Consider the following 23,265-nt stretch of genomic DNA (forward strand, 5'->3'; position numbering starts at 1 on the left):
TTACAAAGCTTTGGGACTTAAAAAATTTTTATTTCCTAAATACATTTAAATCCTGCAAAATGGAAGGAAGCAGACGTTGGTTACTGCAAGTGAGAAGTGAGGGAGCTGAGGGCCTTCTGAGCAGCAGACAACTCTTCAGTCCTAATTGAGGCCCAAGCCCCAGCGGTGGCTGCGCACTGGGCTGTGGGACATCGCTGTCACGGAGCACACCTGCGCTCAGCCCAAATACATTGTCTCCGCAGTGAGTTTTACAAAGTTACTGAGGGCACCAAATGACAGCAGCACCGCTACACGGAGCCCCTTCCGCTCGAGCACTCGCTGGAAGCGATTCCCTTGCGGTCGGAAGTCCCAACCGAGAGCCAGGGGCAAAAAGCCGCCTGCGCCCTCCACACCGGGACACCACCATCCTCTGGGGAAACCGAAATCTCCTCACACGAACCCCCGGGGACGGAGACACGAGAAGCCCGACGGAGGGACCCCGCACAAAGCGCGGCCTCCCCGGCGCCTGCAGAGCTGCACATGGAGGGGCCAGAAAGGCGGCCGACGCAAAACCTCTCCCGCCGCGACTCCATTTCGGGCCGTGCGGCGTCCCGGCCGGGCTGCCCCCAGACGGAGGGTGGCGGGAGGGCTGCGGGCGCATGCGGGGAACGGGAACCGCCAGCAATGGAGGAAAAACGCGTGCGCGGGGGCCCTACGGAACATGCGCCATGAGGCCCCGGGCTGACTCTCTGCGGAGAATTAAGGCCGCCCGTGCTTGCCGTAGAGTGGGCTGTACCAAGCCCCTCTCCTCAGACGGGGGAACGCGAGGTCAGAAAGTAACGGTGCTCTGGAACCCATCGGCTCCTGCCCATCTTGTCGCCGGCAGGGAGAGCCCGGCGGCGGGGGCGCGCTGTACGGCGGGTGAGGAAGCGGCGCGGCTGCAGCGCGAAGGATGCGAGGATGCGCCGCACCCCGTCCTCGGCAGTGGCAGCGCCGGCGGAGGGGCGGGGCGCGAGGGGCGAGCGGCTTGGGTAATGGCAGCGCTGTGAGGACGGAGCGGGGCAGGGAGCGAGGGAGGCCGGCGGGTGGGCGTCGCTGACTCGGGCCCCTCACCGCCAGGTAACTCTTCTCGCCCGGCCCGGCCAGGAGCGCCGCTGGGCCGAGGGGAAGGAGCTCCGCGCTCGATGGGGAAGCGGCGGTCCCTGTCCCCGCACGCACTGGGCGGCCGGGCCGGGTGCGTGCGGGGACGCGGAGGCCTGGCCCCCGCTTCTCCCGCCCAGGCGGGAGCGCCGCCCGGCCCCCTGCCCGCAGCCCCCGGGCTCTCCCCGCCAGGTTCTGCCCCTGCGCCGGGCCTCTCTGCACACCCGTTCTCCGGCGGTGTTTGTGTGGTCGCGGCCGCCGGCGGGGAGGTGCGGGCTGGGTCTTGCCCCGGGCCCTGCCCTTGGCTGGCGGGGCGGGTGTGGTGCGGCTGCATCGGCGGGGCTGCTCCGCTCTCCTCACTGCGTTCCCATCCAGTTTCGCTTTTGTTTTTGGGGAGGGAAAAGGTGGGGAGCGAGCGCACGTCCCCTGCCCGCGGCATGCCGGCGGGGCCGTGGGGAGAGGGGCGGCCCTCCCGCTGTCGGCGGGTGGGGCGGGATAATGGGGGGCTTGGAGGGCTGGGGACAGGCGGCGATGCGTGTCGACGGGTTTGACGCGGGTACTCCTGGCCTTGGCTGCTCACCTATCAATGGCTTGTAATATTATTTCTTGACATGGATAAATAGGTTGGAAATTTGGGGATTTTTTTGATGCTAATGAAACCCCTACATCTATTTGTGTGGACAACCCTGTTCATTATGACAGTGGTATGTTTTAAAGGATGAGGCGATGGAAGCAACATCTTTGCATTATTCTCATGTCTATGTTTTCACAGCAACTGCTTACATTAGGGCTTGTCAAACAGGTATGGTTTCCTGCCCCCCTGAATAGTATAAACCCTAGGGTAGGTATTCTGCTCTGCTGTAATTTTTACCATGGAGATTACTTGCATCAGTAGAAGACATTAGTACTCTAAGTTTGTGCACAGCAGATGCCGAAGGACAGCAAATCCCCCAAACCCATGTCTTCCAGAAAAGTCTTACAGCATTTGTTAACTTGTTTATAAAACAAGTTTAAATTTGTGTTGGTGTGAGAGTTCTAAGAGAATGACAAATAACAGTCACATCTGTCTTAAACTAATTAAGTCTAGAATACATTTAGGGGTATGTGGATGCTTCACTAGGTTGCTATGATGATGAACACGGTGTTACTGAATGATGTGTTGTGGGGAGGACTTTTCTTTCCCCTTCCTTTCCTTCTTCAGTTTTGCTTATCTGTGAAAGAATGGCTATTCTAGGTTGCTTTCTCTGAAACATACTTGGTACCTTCAAGGTAGAACTTGAAAAGCAACCTGTAACTTAGCTGTGACTTAACATTCAAGTAACTATAACCATAAGAGCTTCTTAGGATATTTAAAATTTTTGTGGACCATGATTCATTTTTCTTTGGGGTCATCTGGAAATACTCTTGTGCTTTCCAGAAGAATAATATTAGAGCTTTTGGAATACTACTCCCTTGGGGTTTTTTCCATTCCTGGAAGTGAACTCTACTATTATTTACTTCTACTGAGGTTCATGTTTCTTTGAAACACATCAATTTGTGGTTTTCAACTTAGATCCTTTGATGGATATCTCCGCTTTGTCAGTTTTCACTGATTTTTCTGTGTAGTAAGCTGGTATGAACATATGTGGATCAAAGATTTTTTTTTTTTTCGGCAGTAACCATGTTGCAAATATAACAAATTCAGTGTTTTTGCTGGACTGAAAATATGCAGCATTTACCAAGCTTTATTTCTTAAAAAGTTTACTGTTCATAAAACCAAGGATAACACCATTTTCTCAATATTACTTAGTTACTACTCAGTTTCTTTGTGAAATAAAAGTAAATTTGTATCGGGTAGTACATTGATTACATTTTTAGATGGCAGCTGCTGTATTACAGGTAGATGACAGCAACGCTCTGGGGTTCCTGAATTCAGAGCAGTTAGGAAGCTTTTTTTTTTAGGCAGGGTGGCACCTTCAGTGCATATAGTATAAAAGTTGCATCTGATTTTTTTTTTTTTCCCCTGAGAAGCTATATATCCTGCACTTTGAGAGAACTAGTGTGCCTGTGAAAAAATAAAAGCCAGTAGCAGTTAAGGTATTAAGCTGGTTGCTAAGTGTCTTTTTAGAATGATATTTAATTCTTTCCCCTAGAGAGTCTGTCACTAAATTTCTTTTTCCCCCTCTGACCTTGTCCATCAGTTTAAAATGGAAATAGAAGTATTCTTTCACTTTTTTTAGTCTTACAATGTCATGTTTCTGAGCAGGAACTAGACTTGCTTTGTGTATGGAATGTGACACATCAGGTCCTTTCTAGATTACATGCATAGGACAGACAAATAGAAACAAAGAGGGAGCCTTTACAGTTGTGTTTCTGGGGACCTCCTTTTTAAAATTACCTTGTTTCTAGTTTTATTTCAGTAATTTAATGTTTGTCTTTCAATAAATCTCTTGTGGTTTTGATATGAAATCTCTAACACAGTCTTTTTGTATTTTCAAGCCATGTCTTACTTGAAAAAATTTGCTACCTGTCCTGCTGTGCAGTGCAGTAAGCTGCAGAAGTTCTGCATAATGCTTTGTGTTTAGATGTGCTTTCTTTTATTCATCCTGATCAAAACTTTTCTGTTTTGTGGCTTTTAAAAATACAATAATATAAATGTCTCATGAAAGCTTGACATGAATGGGCAGTTTGGACTAGATGATGTCTAGAGGCCCCTTCTAACTCTGATTCTGTGAACACAGGCTGCAAACTGGCAGTAGCAATTCCAGATACTCTGGTAATACTTTCAGTCTGTTCCTGCCCAAAATTCTCTTGGATACAGCTGAAACAGTCTTTGCATAACAGTAAACAAACAAAAATTTACAGGAAAGTTCTTTTCTTCATATGGCACTATTAAATTGTCATCTTGGTAAGGTGCTGAACTTCATGAGGCATGATATTGTTATATTAATTGGTTACATGTTTTAGGCTGTTCATGTTTCATTCTATAATGTTAAAAATAAGGACTAGGGAGCTTGATTTTGGAGGGTTAGGTAGTGGGGGTGGGTGTTCTTCATGCTGCTGTATCACAGTGGTGCAACAGTGTACAAAGTTTAAACTGAAAAATTCAAAGGAAATGTATTTTTTCAAATTATTGTGCAATATTGTCTGACAGGTTTGATTCCTCTACAGATTAACACTAAAGCCCCACAATGTCCTTGAAACCACGAGTAGTTGACTTTGATGAAACATGGAACAAACTTCTAACAACGATTAAAGCTGTTGTTATGTTGGATTATGTTGAAAGAGCAACCTGGAATGATCGCTTCTCGTATCCTTTAAGTGAAACTCTGACTTAAGGTGTTTGTGTGATGTGTTTAGCCTGGGGTAGGCCTGCCTTATAGAACAGTTTCAGTGGTCTTGATCAGAAGCTTGTTGTAATATTATTATTAAGTCTAGGTCAGTGGATATGTTGATAGGAATGGGGAAATATTGGGGAAGTATTTAATGTGAAAATCTTCAGTAATAAAAAGTAAACTGGTCTGAGTTTTACTCGGTAGTGAATTTTCTTAGCTAGCTCTACTACTTAGCTTATGCTATAGCTTTTCATAAAAACAAAATTTGAATTACACCTGTTCTGATAATATGGTTTTTGTATGCCTAAGTGTCTGTGTAGCAGGGGAAACATGTAAAACAGAGAATGCACATTTTAAAATCAGGGGTTTTTGGGTGGGTGGTGAGGTTGTTCTCTTTAAAGATGTCTCTCCTTTCTACCTCTACGTATACTGGAAGCTACTATATTAGATGTTTCCATAGTAAGGGTTTATAAAACAGCCTTCTTCCTTTCCCTCCATTGTTACTGCCTCTCTATTCCAGACAGTTAAGCTATGGTTAAAAATGATGACTTTTTCTATCTGTGAACATTCAGTTTTGCTGTTCAAGCCACAGCTGTACATATTGTAGTGAAAGTTTTGTGTTACAACAGACTTGTAATTTTTTATATTATTTAAGTTTTAGTGATCTTCTTTTAAAAGAAGTGTAACTATTCTAACCAATTATACTGTGCCTTGTATTTGTGCATTCAGTAGCCATTACAGTGTGGTGAATAGTTTTAGTAGACTTTGCAGCGGTTCCACAGCAATTTGACCGAGTCTGGCTTAGTTATAGGGGAGAAGAATGTTTTGGACTTACTTATCGATTTATTAATACTTCTGAGTGAAAAAAAAAGCTCCTGAGAAGATTGTTATATAGAAGTTTTTACAACGTAAGTTTATTCTGTGTGCAGGAGCCAGGTTATAAAGTCTTTTCTCTTTCTGAACATCTTGCCATTTGTCAGAATTGCTTTCCCCCATGCCTGTGTTTTGAGCGTGTGCGTGCGTATCAATACATTAAAGACAGTTGTTGATAGTCCTTGTGGAGTCTTGTTTTATGGTGCAATAATTTTAAAGGAGCTGCTTCATTTTAAAACTTCATAATTTACTTCTAGGGGCATGACTCTTTACCTTAACTTGGAGTCAGAATTTTTTAATTCATTATTTGTTCACTTATGTGCTGATAAATTGTGCTATAGTAATCCTTTTTAAGCAGTGTTACAGTACTGGTTCTTTCAGTCTTTGGTGGCTTAAAACTCAAAACATTTAAAAAGGGCACGTAATATAGATTTAAATCAAAAATAAGAATTGAACTAGGTGTTGGATTGATTCTTCTTGTCACTGTTTCACTTAGAACTGCATATGCAGAAGCCTTGTACACAGGTCTCCTTGTCTTTTGGGATTTACTCCAGTGGATTAAGCAGCAGAAAGGGAATGCTTATGAATCTCGGACTGAGGAAGCAGTTTTGGAAGAATCATTTGGCCTGTAATTTTTAAGACCTTACTGATTATTATCTCTTACTTTCCTTGGAAAGTGGCACTATTAGTGCCTAATTTGGCACAGATAGGAGCCTTTTGTCTTATTCTCAATTTCTGAATGTCCTGAAGAGCTTGCATGACTTGTAACTTCCAGCTTGAATATTGATTGCTTAGTGCTTCTGATACCTTTACCCAAACCGTATGTTTTAACACAAACTGCTCACTGAGTGTTCAACTATTTGGTGAAACTCGGTTTTGTACAGGTGGTTTGGAGTCTTTTTCCAGGTTTTAACTATATAAAGAAAGCTAAAGTAGTAATGAAGATGTGGCATTTTAAAAATACATCGTCTTTTTCTTTGTTGGCTTTTTATTGTCTGTTAAATTTAAGTGGAGTAATGTTTTTCTAAACATCTACAGGGAATTGAAGGATATGCTATATCAACTTTTTTTTCTGCTTAATAAGCACAATAAGAAGGTGAGAAATTATTTGAACTACATATTAATGAAATTTAAACAGATTATTTCATAGATTATAGTACCACTTGATCTTTGTAGTGTCTCTATAGAAAATACAAATAATAACGTGGAAACAAAGGATTAGGTACAGGGAGGAATCATCTCATTTGGCAGCACTGTGTTCTAAGAAATATTTTCTTTCTCTTGTGCTGCTTGAGACAGCTGAGATCAAATGGTGTACAGAGACTAGAAGTATTTTAGGGCTGAGAGGCTTGTTACTGTGCATATTCCACTTCCAGAACTATTTTTTGCTGCACTACTTCCCCAGAACTTGTCTTGAATATAATCTTTCCTGTGCAACCCTGATGGTAATCTCATAGATAATCTTTAAATATAGTTATCTCAAACTTGAAATGATAGAATGGCAGCTGGGAACTCAAACTGTGTAAGAGTTAAAATCTTCTGGAAAAGATAGCTTGGAAGACCATGTGTCACTTTATTTAAACTGTGAGTCATCTTGAGCTACCTTTGACCTTCAGATTTCCTTTCAGGTTCTCTGCAGAAAGCAGTGTTTCTGGAGTAAACATTGTCTGCTAAATGAGTGACAGTTGTGTCTTTCTGTTTGAGGTATTTACAATAATTTGGTTATTATGAATGCTCTGTGAAACTTCTAAAACTTTGCTTCTAGTTGTTCAGTAGGGTAGGGTGTGGTCTTCAAGTTACAAGGCTGATCAAGGCTGATTAGAGAGTGGTGGTTTGTGTGTACTTTGATAACTACCTTGTATCAGTACAACTATTTTGCCCTGGTAAACCATCAGGGTTTTCCTGTTGTTGTCTTGGATTTTCCGCCAACCAAATCAGTAGGAGAAACAGTACCCAGGGAGAAAGGTAGATGTACTGTAAAGATAATTATTTTTGAACTGTGCAACATGATTTTTTCCCCAGTTTCCGGCATTTTAGTCCCCTGGATCTAACCAGAATCTTCTAAACATGTATGCTTAAGTTAAAAATTAACCCAAAAGCAGGAGAAGAAAATAAAGTTCCTAATATCGTGAGTCCTCAAGTGCTCTGTGAATTTTGATTGTTAGAGGAACACCTACATTCACTAATTTTTTCCAAAAGCTCTACTTTAATCTTCTAGAGATGATCTGTTCTTCTTCTGAGAATGGTATTTTTTTAGCTTTTATGGCTGTAGATACAGTTTTTTCTTGTTCGTGGTATTTTTTTTTTTTCTTTAGTTTGGAGCCACTTCAGCTTCCCATTGCTGGGTGATGGGCCTTGAATAGTACCTGTGGAGCACTTAAACTGCTCAAGGCATTTGATGTTCTCAGCACAGTGAAGGCCCCTAAGCACAGTTTCTCAGCTTATTTTGACCTTTCTCACCCTGCAAAGCTATGAACTGAACTGGAAGGACAGATGTCTCTCACCATTAAAGAGAAATTATTGAACAGTAAAGGCTTCTTCCTGATCTTCTGAAGGACTGCAGCAAAGAAAAAGTAAAATATCAGTGATGTTTAATGATTCATCACCCCTCAGATACTTTTGTTGTTTAAGAATTTCACTAAATTTTGAAACTGCAATTTGGATTCCAGATTGAAAGATGTAGTTAGATGAATAAACTAGTACAAATAGAGAGACAATGTGAACTTCTTGTAGTAAAGCTACTCTGTAAAGTGGTTCTGAGACTCATGGCAGTTTTTTTCTGTAAAAATCCAGAGAAACTTTGTATCCAACAAGTAGAGTTTGGTGTTGACTTTTTATCATTTGGTTGATACAGGAAAATGTGTGAGGTGCCCCTGGAGTAGTTTCTGTGATTAAACTGTTATTTTAATTTCATCAGGTATGCAAACTGAGTGTCATGTCAAGTTTTTTGCAGTTGCAAGAAAATATGATTATTCTCTAGAATAAGGAAAGCTGTGTTTGGAAGATCTGCATTTTCATGAAGAAGTACAGATATTTTTGCTCTTAGGTAGTTTTTTTACACTAAAACTTTTTTTAAACAGTAATGGTTATCTGAAGCCTGGAGAGCAGAGATAGTTTTGAAGATAATTGTTAGCTGCTTTTGTCAAATAAGCAGCCATTATTATTTTCTTGTGCTGTTGTGGTGAAGACTGCCTGTTTCCTGTAGATTCAAAGCAAGGCCTTCTTGTAGCAGGCCTTCTTGTATGCTTCTTGTAGCATAATAGTTTCTTGATTCAGATAGTGTAGTTGTGGATCTAAAGAGATAAAAAAAGTCATGTCCCCTTTGCTTGTAAGTAGTTTACAAAGATTTTTATTTCTGGAGGTTAGTTTCTCAGAAATACGTTATTTGCATAGTGAAGAGTCTTGTGAATTGGATAGAACTGAGGACACATCTGACTAGGGATAATCCATAGACTGACAAAATTTGTTTGTGGGGGAATGTGTAAGAAACAGCTGCGCTTTACAATCTGTTTAAGAAAACCTTTCATGCTTCACTACTAGTTTAGTAGTTTGTTTTGATACTTGGTTGGTCATAGATTTGTCAGTCTTTGTAATGTAATGCTAACTGTTACAAAACAGTGAATACTTCCTGGTAGTTTTGATTGCTGGCATTTCTGTTTAATGCTTCTTGCCATTCCAAGGAGAATTCTGGTAATAGTGGTCAGTATGAATGAAATAGCTGTATCTGGGATGAGATGCTGATTAGACTCTCTTGAGATTCCACTAGGCAAGGAAGGGTTTTTTCCATTTAGTTGTCCTACATTGGAATGTTCTGTTTTGCGCAGTACTTCTATATAAAAAATGGAACATGCTTTGGGGAAAAATTGTGTGATGATGCTGTTCTGTAGACTAAGCATGTGACTTGTCAACTGTCCTTATGTCTTCTACCTACTTTTACACGGCCATGTGCTTTTTTTAGGTACCAGAAAGCAGATCTCTCTTGTGTTCTCTTAATTAAAGAGCTTACCTTAAAAAGTAATCTATACTAAATTGTTATTTCTAACATGTCTGGTTTTATAAAAAGCCTGGATTTATCCACTAAGCATGTTTTAAAATAATTTTTTGCAGAGCTAGTGTATTTCCAATGGTTGCCCATCTGAAGCTTGATATAATCCCTGCTTGACTTTTCTGAAAACAAAGTTCTTAATCATAAGTTACTCCTGACAAAGTAATAAGTGACTTTTTTAAAGCTTGATATAAACCTTACAAACCAAAGGTATAGCTTTGCAAGACGCTTCCTGGACAAATCTGTCTTAAGGAGTTTAGCTGTTCCTGAGCGAGTACCACTTCTTTTTTTGTGGCTGTGATCTAAACAGGATTACTGAAATTATAATAATGAATAAAAACCCCCAAGTTTTTGGATCCACACCACCATTGTGGTAACTTAATTTCCAGTGCCCCATGAAGATTGTTATAACTGGGGAAGTAGGGGGCAATAAATTATTTTGGACTTTGGGGGAAAGAATTTGGCGTTACTTTGGCTCCATACTTTGCTAATCATGTTCTTAACCTAGTAAGTGTTTCTTTCTGTAATCCAGAAAGAATTTCAGCCATATTGGCTGCAAATACAGGGGAAGAATTTTGGACAGCTGATTTTTCACTTTGGGATAATCATATAATATTCATAGATGGCAAATAAGTGATAGAAACCACGTTGGTGTGGTGCTAGCAGGAGTTCCAGGATCTTAGCTCTTAATGTTTTCTTATCTTCTACTTTAAATATATTACTGATGCTGGAAAATTAGATTCTTCACAGATTGTGACTTAACATTGTTTGAAATTATGAAATTAGCTTAAAATTTATCTTCTGTGCTTGACTGTAAAAAAAAAAAAAAAAAGCCTGTGTGAGAGAAAAGTAGGTTCTCTAAATCTTAAGTTTTGTTGAAAAGCTTTCACACTTGAAGCAGATACAAACCTTGACTCTGAGTCCAGAGACATTTATGCTTTGTGTGTGGCCTATCCTGAACCTCTTGGAGAGAGACTTTATACTGAGACTAAAATTTTTTTGGAAAATCACGTACGTCATTTGCACAAGGTAATCTATGAAGTTAAATGTAGGTTGTGTTTGTTGGTGTTTTTTGGGGGTTGTTTTGTTTTGTTTTTTTACTATAAGGAGTAGTTTTCTTTGTGTTCTGCATATGAAGGTGTGCAGATTTTGTGAGCCTAAATCACATATGACAGAGTTGCAGAGACAGCATATATATCTATATAACTGATACATGCAACATATCACAACATGTGGATAGATATATAGGTATCTGCTTATATGCAACATAAAAAACCATTTTAAGCCAACAGTTATGGTTTCTATAAAATACTCATTGTTGGCTTGAAAAGTAAGCTTTTCTCTCTGTTGAATGCTTATAATTAAAAAGGTTACAGGATTTCTGCATTTGCCAAATGTGCTATAGTTTGTCATTAGCCTTCTTTTACAGTGTAAAAGTGTCTACTCTAGTGTCTTGGAAACTGATACACATTCTACTAGAGAAAATATGTAGGAAAGAAAATAACAAAAATGCGTGGGAGGGGAGGAAATAATGACATTATTATGACATAATACTTGTATACCTATATAGCTATGAATTAACTTCTGTCTCATTAGCTAAGACACCTAATTAAAACAGAGCCATGATTCAACATGTTGAATATATATGATGGATGAACAGTATCTCATTGTGTTTCAGTAAAAAGATAAGTAGATTTAAATAAGATGTGCACCTGTCTCTGGTGTCTGTAATGGCTGGGTATCTTAATGGGCAGCTTTACTGGATACCTCTGACACTTCAGTACACTAAATCACTGTCAGCTTGGCCAAAAAAGTTCTTCCTTGTTTACTTCCACAGTAGAAGCTGTGGGAAGCAGTGGAAAGCAAGTATCTGTGCTTTAACTTGGCTATCACCACTTGACTTAGAAATAATGTTGAAAAACCTTTGCAAAACTCATACTGCAGAGGAAGGCACTCCAAAGTCTCTTTTGTCTACTAGCTTTCCTCTTTTACATTATTTTTTCATAGGCTTCTTTGTTGCTTGAGCCAGAGTTGAAAATCACATATGATTAAATTCTTAGGACCTCATCCTCCTTCACAAATCATACTAACTTGTTTAAATTATCAAACTTACTCCTTTGAAGTATGAATGTATCTTAAGAAGTTCAGTACATCAGCAATTTCTTAGATGGTAATTTGCTTAAATTCAGAAAGATTTGGGCCTAGAATTACAGGATTTAAAACTTAATTTAAGTTTGTATGTGTCTATGCTTTGTTAAACTTGTTTTATTCCAGGATTCTTGGTAAGTATAAGGGACTGTCTAACCAATAAGGGATACTGATTTTAAGAAGCTACAGCAACTTCTCTAGCATGCATGTGGCTGTGTGAATTTAAAACTGACCTGTGTCAGTGAAGGAATAATTGTGTGAGTTAGCCCACCTGTGTGATGTGAGAATATGAACCATACTCTAAACAAATACTTCTGTAAAGATGAGTAGGAAGTAGTACATTATAGAGATTTTTTGTTTTAAATGCAAAACAAAACAACTTCAGGTATTGTAGCTGGCTTACAAAAAATCATAGTGTAAAAATGTAATTTTTCTAGTCATTGCTGCAATGTTATTTTTGGATCAGTTAAAGCTTAGATGTGGTAATTTTGAATCTATGGTTGTTATTCCAAAATGATAATACTATTATAACTTTGTATGTATGTATGTATGCTATGTTCATACTAAATTTAGCAGGGGTTGTGTGTGTGTGTGTTGTGTGTGTTGTCCTTCACAGAGAGTTCTGGAAGCTGAAGAACAAGTACTGATTATGTATCACAGATACTGGGAAGAGTACAGCAAAGGGGCAGACTATATGGACTGTTTATACAGGTAAGCTTTGCAAATGAGTTGCAAACTTCTGAAATTATTACAGTGAACTACAGCTCAAGAACATTGCTTAAAGAGAGCAATAGCTGAATATGCCCCAGGTCAGTTTTTGGACACAATGTAGTTATGTAAGCAAAACATGAGAAAAAAGGAATAATGTTCAACAGGTTTTTCTGTGACTTGCTCCTTGCCACTGTAATTATCTAAGAGGATTTGTACTGTTTCGTTACCAATATATTCTACCTCTGTTGTTTTTGATGTTGCTGTGCCAAGTATGTTGGTGCAAATCAGCCCTGCAGTGAAGTAGCTCTGATCCTAGGTGTTCTTCTACAAGAACAGCATTATACTGAAGTGTCCAGTTGAACCAGCATGGTTTGCTTCAAAGCTTAGCCATGTACCTTGGCATAAAACCAGTTGTTTTACAAGAACTTCTCAGACAAGACTATGTGCTTCTTGGTTCCTTTCTTTTCAGGTGAATGTTAGAACTGCAGGAATTGGAGAGAGAGTACAAACTTCTTGTTTCTTTTATGAGCACTTTAGAAACTAATAGACTGTATAAAGGCAACCAATTTTACAAGTTTTTTCTGTAGATTACAGCCAAGTGTACAAATAAAAATGAAATTAATCCGTGTTATTTTTGCACTTCCGCTGTTTCCTGAATTGTGGGTGTGTTTCATTGCTACTAGTGATAGCCTAAGCATATAAAACTCACCCATTTGTGAGGTGCTAGAATGAAAACTATATTGAGATGGTTTTGAATTTACTAAGATTTGGATTTGAATTCCACTCAGACTGTATATTCAACATTCTAGTGTCCATTATGCATGTGATATCCAGCACATAAGTATAACCTATGATGCACAGTTAATATTAACTCTTACTTGGTGGTATGATGTGAAGAATTGCAAAGCATTTCAGTACCTTTACTGCTATGTAAGGAGATATATGTGTGATGTTACAGAATCTATTAAATTACTGCTATGAGACTGCTGCTCTTAATCTTGCTTACTCATTTTGTAACTTCATAGATATGGGAAAGACTTAAACAAGGAAGAGTCTCATAATCATTTGAAGCCTATTTGAATACTAATGGTATTTTTGTATTGAAACTTCTTCCACTGAAGGAACTGCTTTTGTTTTGGGCTACAGCATTTGGTAGCCCTTGGAGGTTTACTTCCACATCAGATATTTATTATTGGTCATAATTTTGATCATTATTTTAATTGGGCTGTTGAATGATTAAAATTTGAATATTTGCAATGCTTTCTTATAATGGTTTTCAATTATTTGTAAATCCTCAAATTGTGTTCGGTGACTTTAAATTGCGGATCTACAAACCAGTAACTACTTCATCTGTGCTTAAGAGTGAATTAGAACAGGTACTGAATTATGGAATTTTCCTTTGAATACTTGTGTGTGAACACTACTGGACACATTAAAGCATTCTGCTTATATGTGCAGCAGTTCTGCCCCTTTTAGTATATCTCTTTTGAAGTTGACATTGCCACCCTTTTTTGCTTGGATCAAGTATGTCTTTCAAGAGATACCTGATCTAGGTTAAACCTTTTTGTTTACTTGTGACTACAACAGTTTTAAGATGGATCAGTTACTCAGTCCAGGTTTGTTGAAAAGGTGTGTACTGATGGAACAGAGGGTGTGAATGAGGAGAACTTAGGGCTTTCATTTTTAGTAAGCTTAACAGGAAAAAAGAGTATGGCAGCTGCAGGCTTTGCTCATGGCAGGAGGTGGGAAATGTCAAGGAGCATGCTTCCTTAAGCTTAAGCTTTCCAACTCTTCCGGATGTCCATGGAAGTTTCATATGAAATGATGGGCCTGTAGCCTTCTACACAGAGCTTGCATTTACAATTTACGATGTTTTTTGGTAGTAGCAGAGCAGAATATGGAGTCTGAAAATAAGCTAGGCCACTGCATTCCAGTGTGTCACCACTGTACTACCAAAAGTCTTCTGTCTTTGGACTGTGAGATGTCCTGAATTCTTTCCAGTTCGCAGGTTTCCATAGTGTGTTTCTCCTTTTCCTTACTTGTCATTTGCTTTTCTGCTCAGACACCACTAGTCTGGTTCAGCCTCTAAATCCTGAATCTCTTAAAGTGCTTCAGCAGTCTGGCTCTCTTCAGTGTCTGAAACTAGACATCTTAAAACAGTTACTTGGATTGGAATTTTAACTAAAATAAATCTTAGTTACCTCACTTAAGCACTAACATAGCATATTATAAGTGTAGTTATGAAAAATACTGCTTCCCCCCATACTTATCTGGGGAAGAGAAGTTGAACAGTTTAGTTTCAAAATGTTGTTATGTTTCTTTTAAGGGAATACTGAGAGGGATGTTTTATCAGGTCTTGCACAGAAACCATTTTCTGTTCTTTACAAACTATGCATGCAATAGATAATACTAGAATTTAAAAAAAATAGCTTTCACAACATTTCTTTTTTATTCCTGTTAATTCTGCAAAATTTTCTCTCACCTCTGAAGTTTGTAATGCAGCTGTTTGCCAGTTATGAGCTGAGTAAGGGATCATAACTGGTAAAAATTGACACTATTTTTGTATATTAGTTGGAGAAATGCAGAGTAATAGTGAATATATGTAGAATAAAATACTTGGCCAGTTTTGATTAGAATATCTTTATTTCTATAGGTACCTCAACACACAGTTTATTAAGAAGAACAAATTGACTGAAGCTGATCTTCAGTATGGTTATGGAGGAGTGGATATGAATGAACCATTGATGGAAATAGGAGAGGTAAGTATCTCTGAAAGTGGGAGCAGATATAAACTTTTTTTTAATTTATTTTTTAATGTCAGAACTTGGCCTGACGGTGTGATTACTGTTCCAGTTCTTTGATTTCATTGTTTAAAGTAGAAGATCTCTGCTTCTTTTAGTTAAGAGTAAGGATTAGATTATGATACATGAAGAAGCATCTTCTGTCCTTCTGACCCAGCTGCCTAGCTGATGAAGATGGCACTGACAGTTGAAATTGCTCAGGTTGTGCTAAAAAAGCACAAAGAAACATTATAAAGTTTAAGTCAAGGCAGTTCAGGAAAGGAAATTCTTTTCTTGTCTACCTGTGTCTCCAAGGCTTGCTAATCAGTGGTAAACCTGTAAAGGTTTATCAGATCTTGGAAGTACTTATTGCTGCACTGTTTGTGGTATCTTCAACATGGCATTAAGTGTTATTACTTATTTCCTCAGACTGAGATTTAGTTGAGTCTGTTCCCATACTTGTCAGAGGGAGTCATTAGCTCTGTGTGAATGACTGTTAGTTATCTGCTTTGGGGGATGGGAATAGGTCTTGGCTTGTTCTAAGGGCTGGGTGATACTCATACACTAATGACTTCTCCCCTTGTTTTAGCGTGCTACTCCATTCTGAGGTATCACCCAGAGGATGGTAGTGGCCATTTTTGTACACAGCTTTTTGCCTCAGCCTATGTTTACCAAAGAGAACAAACAGACCTGATAATTCAGCTTTTTTGAGTATTTGGTTTTCCTCATGTTCATGGAATCATAAGTGGAAGAACAAAGATGCATACTTTTCTTCAAGCTTCCCAGCAATTGTTTCTAGGATGGTACATCCCTAGCTCATCATTTGGGCAGGTTATGGGGAGTGTCAAGATTTTTCAGCTGTAGTCTTTTTCTTTTTTTGTTATGAAGATGCTCGGATGATGATGTTTTGAATGCTACTAATGAGTTTTTTATTATCTCACTTTTCCAAGACTCCTTTAATTTCTCTTTACCAAATACTGTCTTTGTAATTTGCAGTAGTGAAAGAATTTTGGATCTTGAGGCAGTAAAGTTAATCTCTGTTCATTAATGCTGCAGGATTAGATTTATAGCAGTTACTCCGTTGTCCTGAAAAGGAATGGAGACCTGAGTCATTCACTTAAGCAGTTTAATGCATTAAATGGCATCACTATTTTTGTTAATTTCATTGCCCCAGAAGTATAAGTAGTTCACATTTCCTGACCTGCAATGTACTCACTAAGTTTGTCAAGTTTTAGTTTTGAAAGCATTTTCCTTTTAATTGTGATTTCAGTTTAGGATTCTATCATTTATTCTTTGTATTGCACCAGGTACTTTGACAGAAGTCCTTATTTCAGTTGTTCATTACATTAGAATGGAAAGAATTATCACTTATCCCTTCTTAGATGATGGAGATGATCAGTCCTTTTGCTAAGAGCAAACATACTTATTTTATATATAGTTCCCTTCAGTCTTGGCATGAAGTTACAGGAGTAATGCCCAGTACTTGTAGAAGCAGAACTGTACGCTCTGTATACTGAAGTTTGTCTCAGCATCATTCGTGTGTGCTGATGAAACTTTGGGAGCTTTCCAGTAATCTTACATGAGTGCATCCTGCTTCTGGGGTGTGAGCAGTAGGTACATGCAAGAGACAAGAGGTTTGTATGCGATGTGTATGGGCATGGCTTCAAACAGGTTATCATCCCAATAAGTATTCCAGACATTCAGTAATGATTGAACTAGGAAAAATACAGGATGAGATCAGTTGAGAAAGTAAGCTGCCAGTGCTTGCAAGAAATATTAGGGTTTTTTCTGTCTGTGTTATGAATGCATGATGAAAAATACTGCTTCTTGCTTCTCCTATTACCAATTTCAGACTTTTGAGTTCTCAGTGACTCTCTGGGAGCCCTGAGCTAGAAGGTAGTTAGTGTGCTTTCTGGTTTTTTTTTCCCCATGTTGGAACAACAGATTCTGGAAAATGGAGGAAAGTTCCATGTTCTGCGTTGTCAGTCTAGGTAGAGAAGTAAGATCAGTCCCTCTCTTCAAAAAGAAGAATGTCTCTTGACCTAGTAGATCAAGTTGTGTCCTTGACTGTCTGTAGTTTATTTGAAATTCCAACAGGCAACTTGAAACTATTTCAGATTTGTAGATTATATGTCAGACCTACCATGCTAGAGACAACATTTCAGAGACCACGTTACAGGACAGAGTTACCTGAGGTAATCCACCTCACCTTCACATTATCCCCCTTTGGCCTTAGGTCTGGTTTTGCCTTCTGTGTAAAAAACTCCTACTTATGATTGTTGTTAGGGTTTTTAAGATGATATATTTTTGGAGCAATTGCTTCACCCACAAGAATTGGAGATACTTGAGTCTATCTGACTGACCCCTCTAATGATACGTTATGAATAGGGTGACCTATGCTTAATACAAATATAACAAATTCTTTTAGGCCCAATATTGGCTTGCCAGTGACTTTGCTTTATCTGTATGCATCTTATTTTGGAGATGTTCTTGGTATGTTGGATATAAGGGCTTTGTATCTTTGACCTCTGGCAAATTGGCCAAGAGATACTTTTTTTTGTCAGCTGAGGCTTATTTTGCTATCATTTTAAGAAATACTGGTGTCTGTACACATGCAAACTCTTCAGGTAAGAAGGTATGTTACTTAATTACTGTGCAGATGGTGTTTTTTATATTAAAAAATGCAGAAGACGTCCTTGTAACCAGTTTGTTTATGGTCCTTATAATCCTCAGTGGAGTGGAACAAAAGAAAAAAATCAGTCCTATTAGATGTGTAGGAAGCATGCAGGCTGGGAAGCATGCATTCAAACACTACCTGACTAGAAATAGTATGTCTGACACTTATGATGTCCAAATTTCTGTGATCTTCGTACAAATCCAGTCAGATGTTCTAGAAGAAAAAATAATTTAAAAATATATTAATATATTGGCAAGTAGGGGAGAGGAGGAGGGCAAACAAAAGAACTTAAAAGGGAGAAAGAAAAGTATATGCAACAATTTCAATTTTAAAAATCCTGAATGGGGAATTGTCATCTTTGGATTTGGTTTGGGCTTTTTTGTTATTTTTATTGATCTAAAGTTGTTTTGTGTCCTGACAGCTAGCTCTTGATATGTGGAGAAAATTAATGATTGAGCCACTACAGGCCATCCTTATTCGGATGCTCCTCCGAGAAATAAAAAAGTGAGTGCTTTGTTATTTTTTGCTTTTTGCACAGTGGGTGGGTGTTGCACTTTTTACTTTTAAAAGTCTAGGGACTTTGACGTAAGTCCTCTATGTTTTTTATGTGATGGTAGCTTCTTACTAATGATGATGTTCTATCAAACTTTCTCCTTTTAGCTACATACATTTGGTTTGCATGTGTATAAAAAATACTCTGAGAAGAAAATATTAATGAACTGTAACCCAAGGGTAGTGATCTTTTCTCTTTCAGGAACCCTTTTATCATTAGGATTTGGGAGTAGTTAGGATAATTCTCCTGGTCCCATAGGATGCCCTCCACCTGATGCTGACTCCTTATGGCTTCTGTGCTGTCAGTAAATATAAGGACCAGGACATTATGCAAGGATTTGTTGAAGCCAGAAAAGCTATATTGCTTTGCATGGGACCCAGTACAGTTCTTGCTAATCTGCCAGGAAGACTAAGCTTGTGGGTTTCTATTGTTTAGATGAGTGGCTTGACTTAAAGTTTTGGTTCCTTAGTTGAATTAAATGAAAATAATTAATTCGTATACTTTGAGGGAGTTTAATATTTTATTTCTGAATATCTTTGTTACTTTTAAACAATGACCATGGTAGTTACAGGACTTGGGGCACTTTCAGTTTAGATTTTAAAACTTTATACTATTTAACTCTCAAAAGATCTTTTTATTTATGAATAAAAAAAATATTGAAATGTGTATTGCAGGCTTCATGTGTGGTTGTAAGTTCAATCAGTTTATACACTTTTGCTACTGTTTGGAGTAGCTCTGGAATTGCCTCATGACTGGGTTTTTTAAAGTTATTGCATGCCTGACTCAGGTGACCACGCTAGTGTACATAAACTAAGAGTGAGGTAATGTGGCTGATTGAGGTGCCTTGGACATGCACTTAGTCAGACAAAAAGCTATATTTATTAAAAACCTGATTTTAATATTGTAATTTTATTTTTGCTTCCTGAATTAGATTTTTGACAACTAAGTAGCCGACATGATGTCCATCTCGGATGGCATTTCTGAAGCCAACAAGTATTTGTTTGTCAAACCTTATTTCTTTTGTAACCAGTGCTAATACTACTTTATCCAGACATTTACCGTAACAATTTATTTTCACTAAATGAAGATTCCCTAAAAAAAAATCTGCTTTCCTACAATAAGCATAGTGACACTGAAGACTTGTTCTAGTCAATCTGTGTATTCCGCTCATGGGTGCGTGGGAGTGGAAATCTATACAGACATCTGATGCCTCTTAAAAGTAAGAGTATTACCTTAAGGCTGACTGCAGACCTCTCAAGGGTACTCAGATCCATATTGCCACTGGCTTCCTGGGGCATTAGATCTTGCAACTGTAACAAGTTGACATTATATGTTGTTAAACCATTTGGAAAGTGTTAAATAAAACTCTAGTCATTGTTTCTAGTGATTGGGTCCATTTGTATATTTTTTTCCCCCCTTTTTAATGATTCTGTGCTGTGATTTCAAAGAAGTTAATTCAACTTCATGCTATAAAATATAAATCTAAACTCATTAAGTTTGTTCTTGTCACTTTGTAATCTAACTAATATGTAATGATCTATCTAAGAGAACTTACTTTAGCTCTTCTTTCTGGTATGGTGAAAGGTAGGTCTTGCTATGGGCATTCTGAGGATGGCCTTTGCATGTAACTACAGGCTTGTTGTTGTTCTTTGCTGTGATTTCAGTGGTCAATACAGTTTGTAAGAGGCAATTTAAAAGACTGCTGCAAACACCTGGGAAATGTCTTTTAGCATTGAGTTCTGCAATTCTGGGATTAAACAATGTCTTTGAAGAAATGTGTATCAGTAACTTATATCTATCAGAGGTGCGAGACCATGCATGGCAGGATTATTACCTAAAAATTGAATAAAATTACTACAACATGTATAGACTTAGAAACCTCTTTATTACACACATAGTACTTAAGTGTGTGCATGCTTCAACTTATTAACATTTTTTGCAAAAAAACCCAGAATTAAATAGATGGGACAGTTGCACTTCTTGCAACCAGAGGATTTTGCATAATATACAATGATACACAGAGTTGATAAATCTTGCATATAAAAGTGTGTTTATTATTGTATTGGAAAAGGGTAGGGGAAGCAGAGCCACAAATTTTGCTTTCAGGTTTCAGTTTATCGATGTATTTACATGGAATTTTAAAAGAGGTTTCTGACCAAAATCTTGAGCACATCTACTTTTTAGAAGCTATAAATTTGTGCAGTACAGTATACATTAAAATTAATAAACTTTTTGCACATGAAAAATAATAGTGGTAACTTGAATTAAAAAAAAAAAAAAATGGTAACTTGATTCAGCTGAGCAAGATGGCCAAACTGGTTGGCAGATTGGCCAAACATATAACAGTAGTTTTGATTGAATTTGCTGATACCAGAAAGGAGCAGGCTGAGCTCTGCTACCTTTCTTGTGCTGAATTTCATGCTCATCTAGCTCCTTAGTTAACCAAATCAAGCACTAATATGACAGAAAACCATCTTGACTAATACTTCTGACTGGAGTGATGAGTCAGTTCCACAGAGAATTAGATGAGTGCCAAAGCAATACAAGAGAGGTACAGAGGCCTGTAACTGAGCAAGAGATCAGGATTGCAGTCCTTGAACAGCAGAGAATTCTTAAATCACTTAAGCTTGTCTTGTCTGACTGCACTCCTTAATACAGAGTTCTGAATATAACACGCTTTCTTCCCCCTCCCTCTAGCCCAAGCACTCCTCCAACAAGGCAAGCTGAATATCAACTTAGGCATTTTTGTTTCAACACTACAGGAAGCCGTCAAGATCTCGAATTGTGAGAAAATTCATCTATGAAATTTTTAAACAGAAATAATTTGGAAATTATTCAGGTGCTATCTCAAATGACAGTGTGATTAGTACAGACTAACTGGGAGAGGCTGCTCTAGTAAAGATAACTAACATTTTCTAACTAACCAATTCTATTCCTGTCTCAACTGATACATTATTTATACCATTTGTTTTAAAGGAAAGTTATGAAAGTTAATAACTTCACAAGTGTTCAAAACAGGCTCTTACAGCTAGAAGAATGAATTCTGTAGTTATTTGGTCTCAGCATGGCCATTAGTCTAACACAGCAGAGGACTTCTATTGAATGATGGATTACTGTAATGAGTACAGTGTTTTATTATTGTAACTTTACATATATTCTATAGAGCTAGAGTAGCACACTGTATGATACGTGTTAAATTTTCACTGTTGCCTCTAGTCTTACAGGAAGAAGATGGAGTTAATACAAAAAGAACAAACAAACAAAAAAAATGAGCAGCAGAATTAGTGGAAGTTGTGTTTCTAGGGCTTTATCTTTTTGTTCAGATTCCCCACGAAATGTAATCATTCCCTTCTACCCTCCCAAGCTGTCCTGTGACATCCATACTTCAAACTGCAGCTACTGCTCTCTAGCTGCATGCCATATTGTTTGCTGACTACTGCCAAGAAGGAAAAAAAACGTATAACAGTAGTTTTGATTGGAAAGGACCTTAAAGATGAAATATACAATTAATAGACTTCTGCCTTGGTGCAGTCCCTGATATATGTTATTTTAGTTTGGCAGATCCTTTTTATTACAGTTTTCATTAAAATAATCCTTGAAACTTAAGTAACTTCTGATAAGTCTGTCAAATTTTGTTGAAACTAGCCATTTGTGTTGCAAATTCTTAGGAGGAAAATGCCAATTATGTGAATAAAAACCTCACATGCTGCCAAAGTGGTGAGAATGATTTTCTGACATATGCTTATTATCTTGGAAATACTTTTCAGATAGGTTTGTGGTGAAGTTTGTAACATACTTCTGTCAGTAAATTTCATGACAACTTTACTGTAAACTTATAAAACTCCTCCACTGAGGAAACCTCTGTTAAGCTACTAAAATTTCTTTGAGTATAGGGGAAAAAATGGGGATTGTGGGCCTCTGTTAATTAAAAAAAAGAAAGTTGACATAATCCTGGAAGTTGTTCCAATCTTATGATTTGATTGGCAACCAGATTCTCAATATCTCCATATTCAGAGGTGGATTCTTTCTCTCTTGCGTACTTGCAGCTGCCCAAAATACAGGCAAGGCCTGTTCCATGTTGTGTTCCTTTTTGTCTATCACTTTTATGCCATATGACCTCTGCTTCAACAGTCTGTCTCCTCCTTTCCAACTCTTACATGGAGCATCTGCCTCCTCTGGCCTTGGCTTCCCCTGGGCCTGACTTCCTGGTCCCTCCTGCGTCTGGGGGGGATAAGGTCTGTGAGGTGGCCTGTGACCCATCAGAGGGGAGCTGCAATTTATCTGTAATTACAGTAATGCTTATTGTGTTTGAGTCATCAGTATCTTTCGAAGTCCAGAAATCCACATGCTAGAGGTGGACTGGGCTGTCTCTTGATAGAACCCTTTTTTGTAATATGCTTGACTTTTAGTTATGTAGCTTCCTGCACTCCATGCCATGGTGCTGTGTTTATGGGCTGCATGCATCCATTACTGTGGTCCTGAGCCTGTGGTGGAGTTGGGTCCAGCCCTGGTCTGGTGTTACACTTCTGTGATGTGCTTCTGTCTCTGCCATCATATAACCAGACCCAGCAGAGGGATGCTGGCAGGAATGCAACACGTACCCAAACCCAGATTTATTCTATTGGTTCAGCTACCAGAAGAAACCTTCCTATCCCTAAGGATTAGAAAACTGTCCCTGCTGGAGCAGTTACCCATTAGGTCAGCTCAGTTGCACCAGGTGGCCATACTGTGTAACTCATACAGTGACTGCTCATTACCTGTTAGAGAGCTAGTTCTTTCCACCCATCATGAGCTTACATTTTTAGATATTAGAACAGTGGTATTTGACAGCCATACATATAATTGACAGTGTTGTGAATATGTGGATATGGTATGGTGTGTGTAATATGGTGACTGCTGGTGTGGCTGTCCTGACAAACTTCCCTCATCCATGTGCATCTTCTGGAGTTTTTTATCAATTCTAAACTAAAATGAATTAAATTATTTTTCCCCCATCCTATCCCAGCCCAGCTGAGTATACAAAAATGTCTGGATTTGAAGTCTAT

General features: G+C 38.6%; 1 protein-coding gene across 5 annotated transcripts in view; it reads left to right on the forward strand.

The window, feature by feature from the left end:
• The first annotated feature begins 723 nt into the window (after positions 1-723).
• The window catches only part of CUL2 (cullin 2), a 42,568-nt gene continuing 20,026 nt past the window's right edge, over positions 724-23,265 (forward strand). Inside the window, exons 1-7 of one of the 5 annotated variants that reach the window (XM_030445041.1) lie at positions 828-900; positions 4,270-4,408; positions 10,278-10,380; positions 12,116-12,210; positions 14,864-14,969; positions 18,089-18,171; positions 20,918-21,004. In XM_030445041.1, coding sequence (XP_030300901.1) covers positions 4,290-4,408; positions 10,278-10,380; positions 12,116-12,210; positions 14,864-14,969; positions 18,089-18,171; positions 20,918-21,004 — 593 coding nt within the window. In that variant the 5' untranslated portion in view covers positions 828-900; positions 4,270-4,289. Of the gene's footprint in view, positions 901-929; positions 1,099-4,269; positions 4,409-10,277; positions 10,381-12,115; positions 12,211-14,863; positions 14,970-18,088; positions 18,172-20,917; positions 21,005-23,265 lie in introns of those variants that run through there. The other 4 variants (XM_030445042.1, XM_030445040.1, XM_030445044.1 and 1 more) reach the window with 4 other exon arrangements.

This window comes from Calypte anna, chromosome 2 (genome assembly GCF_003957555.1).
Source record: "Calypte anna isolate BGI_N300 chromosome 2, bCalAnn1_v1.p, whole genome shotgun sequence".
Classification (NCBI taxonomy): Eukaryota; Metazoa; Chordata; class Aves; order Apodiformes; family Trochilidae; genus Calypte; species Calypte anna.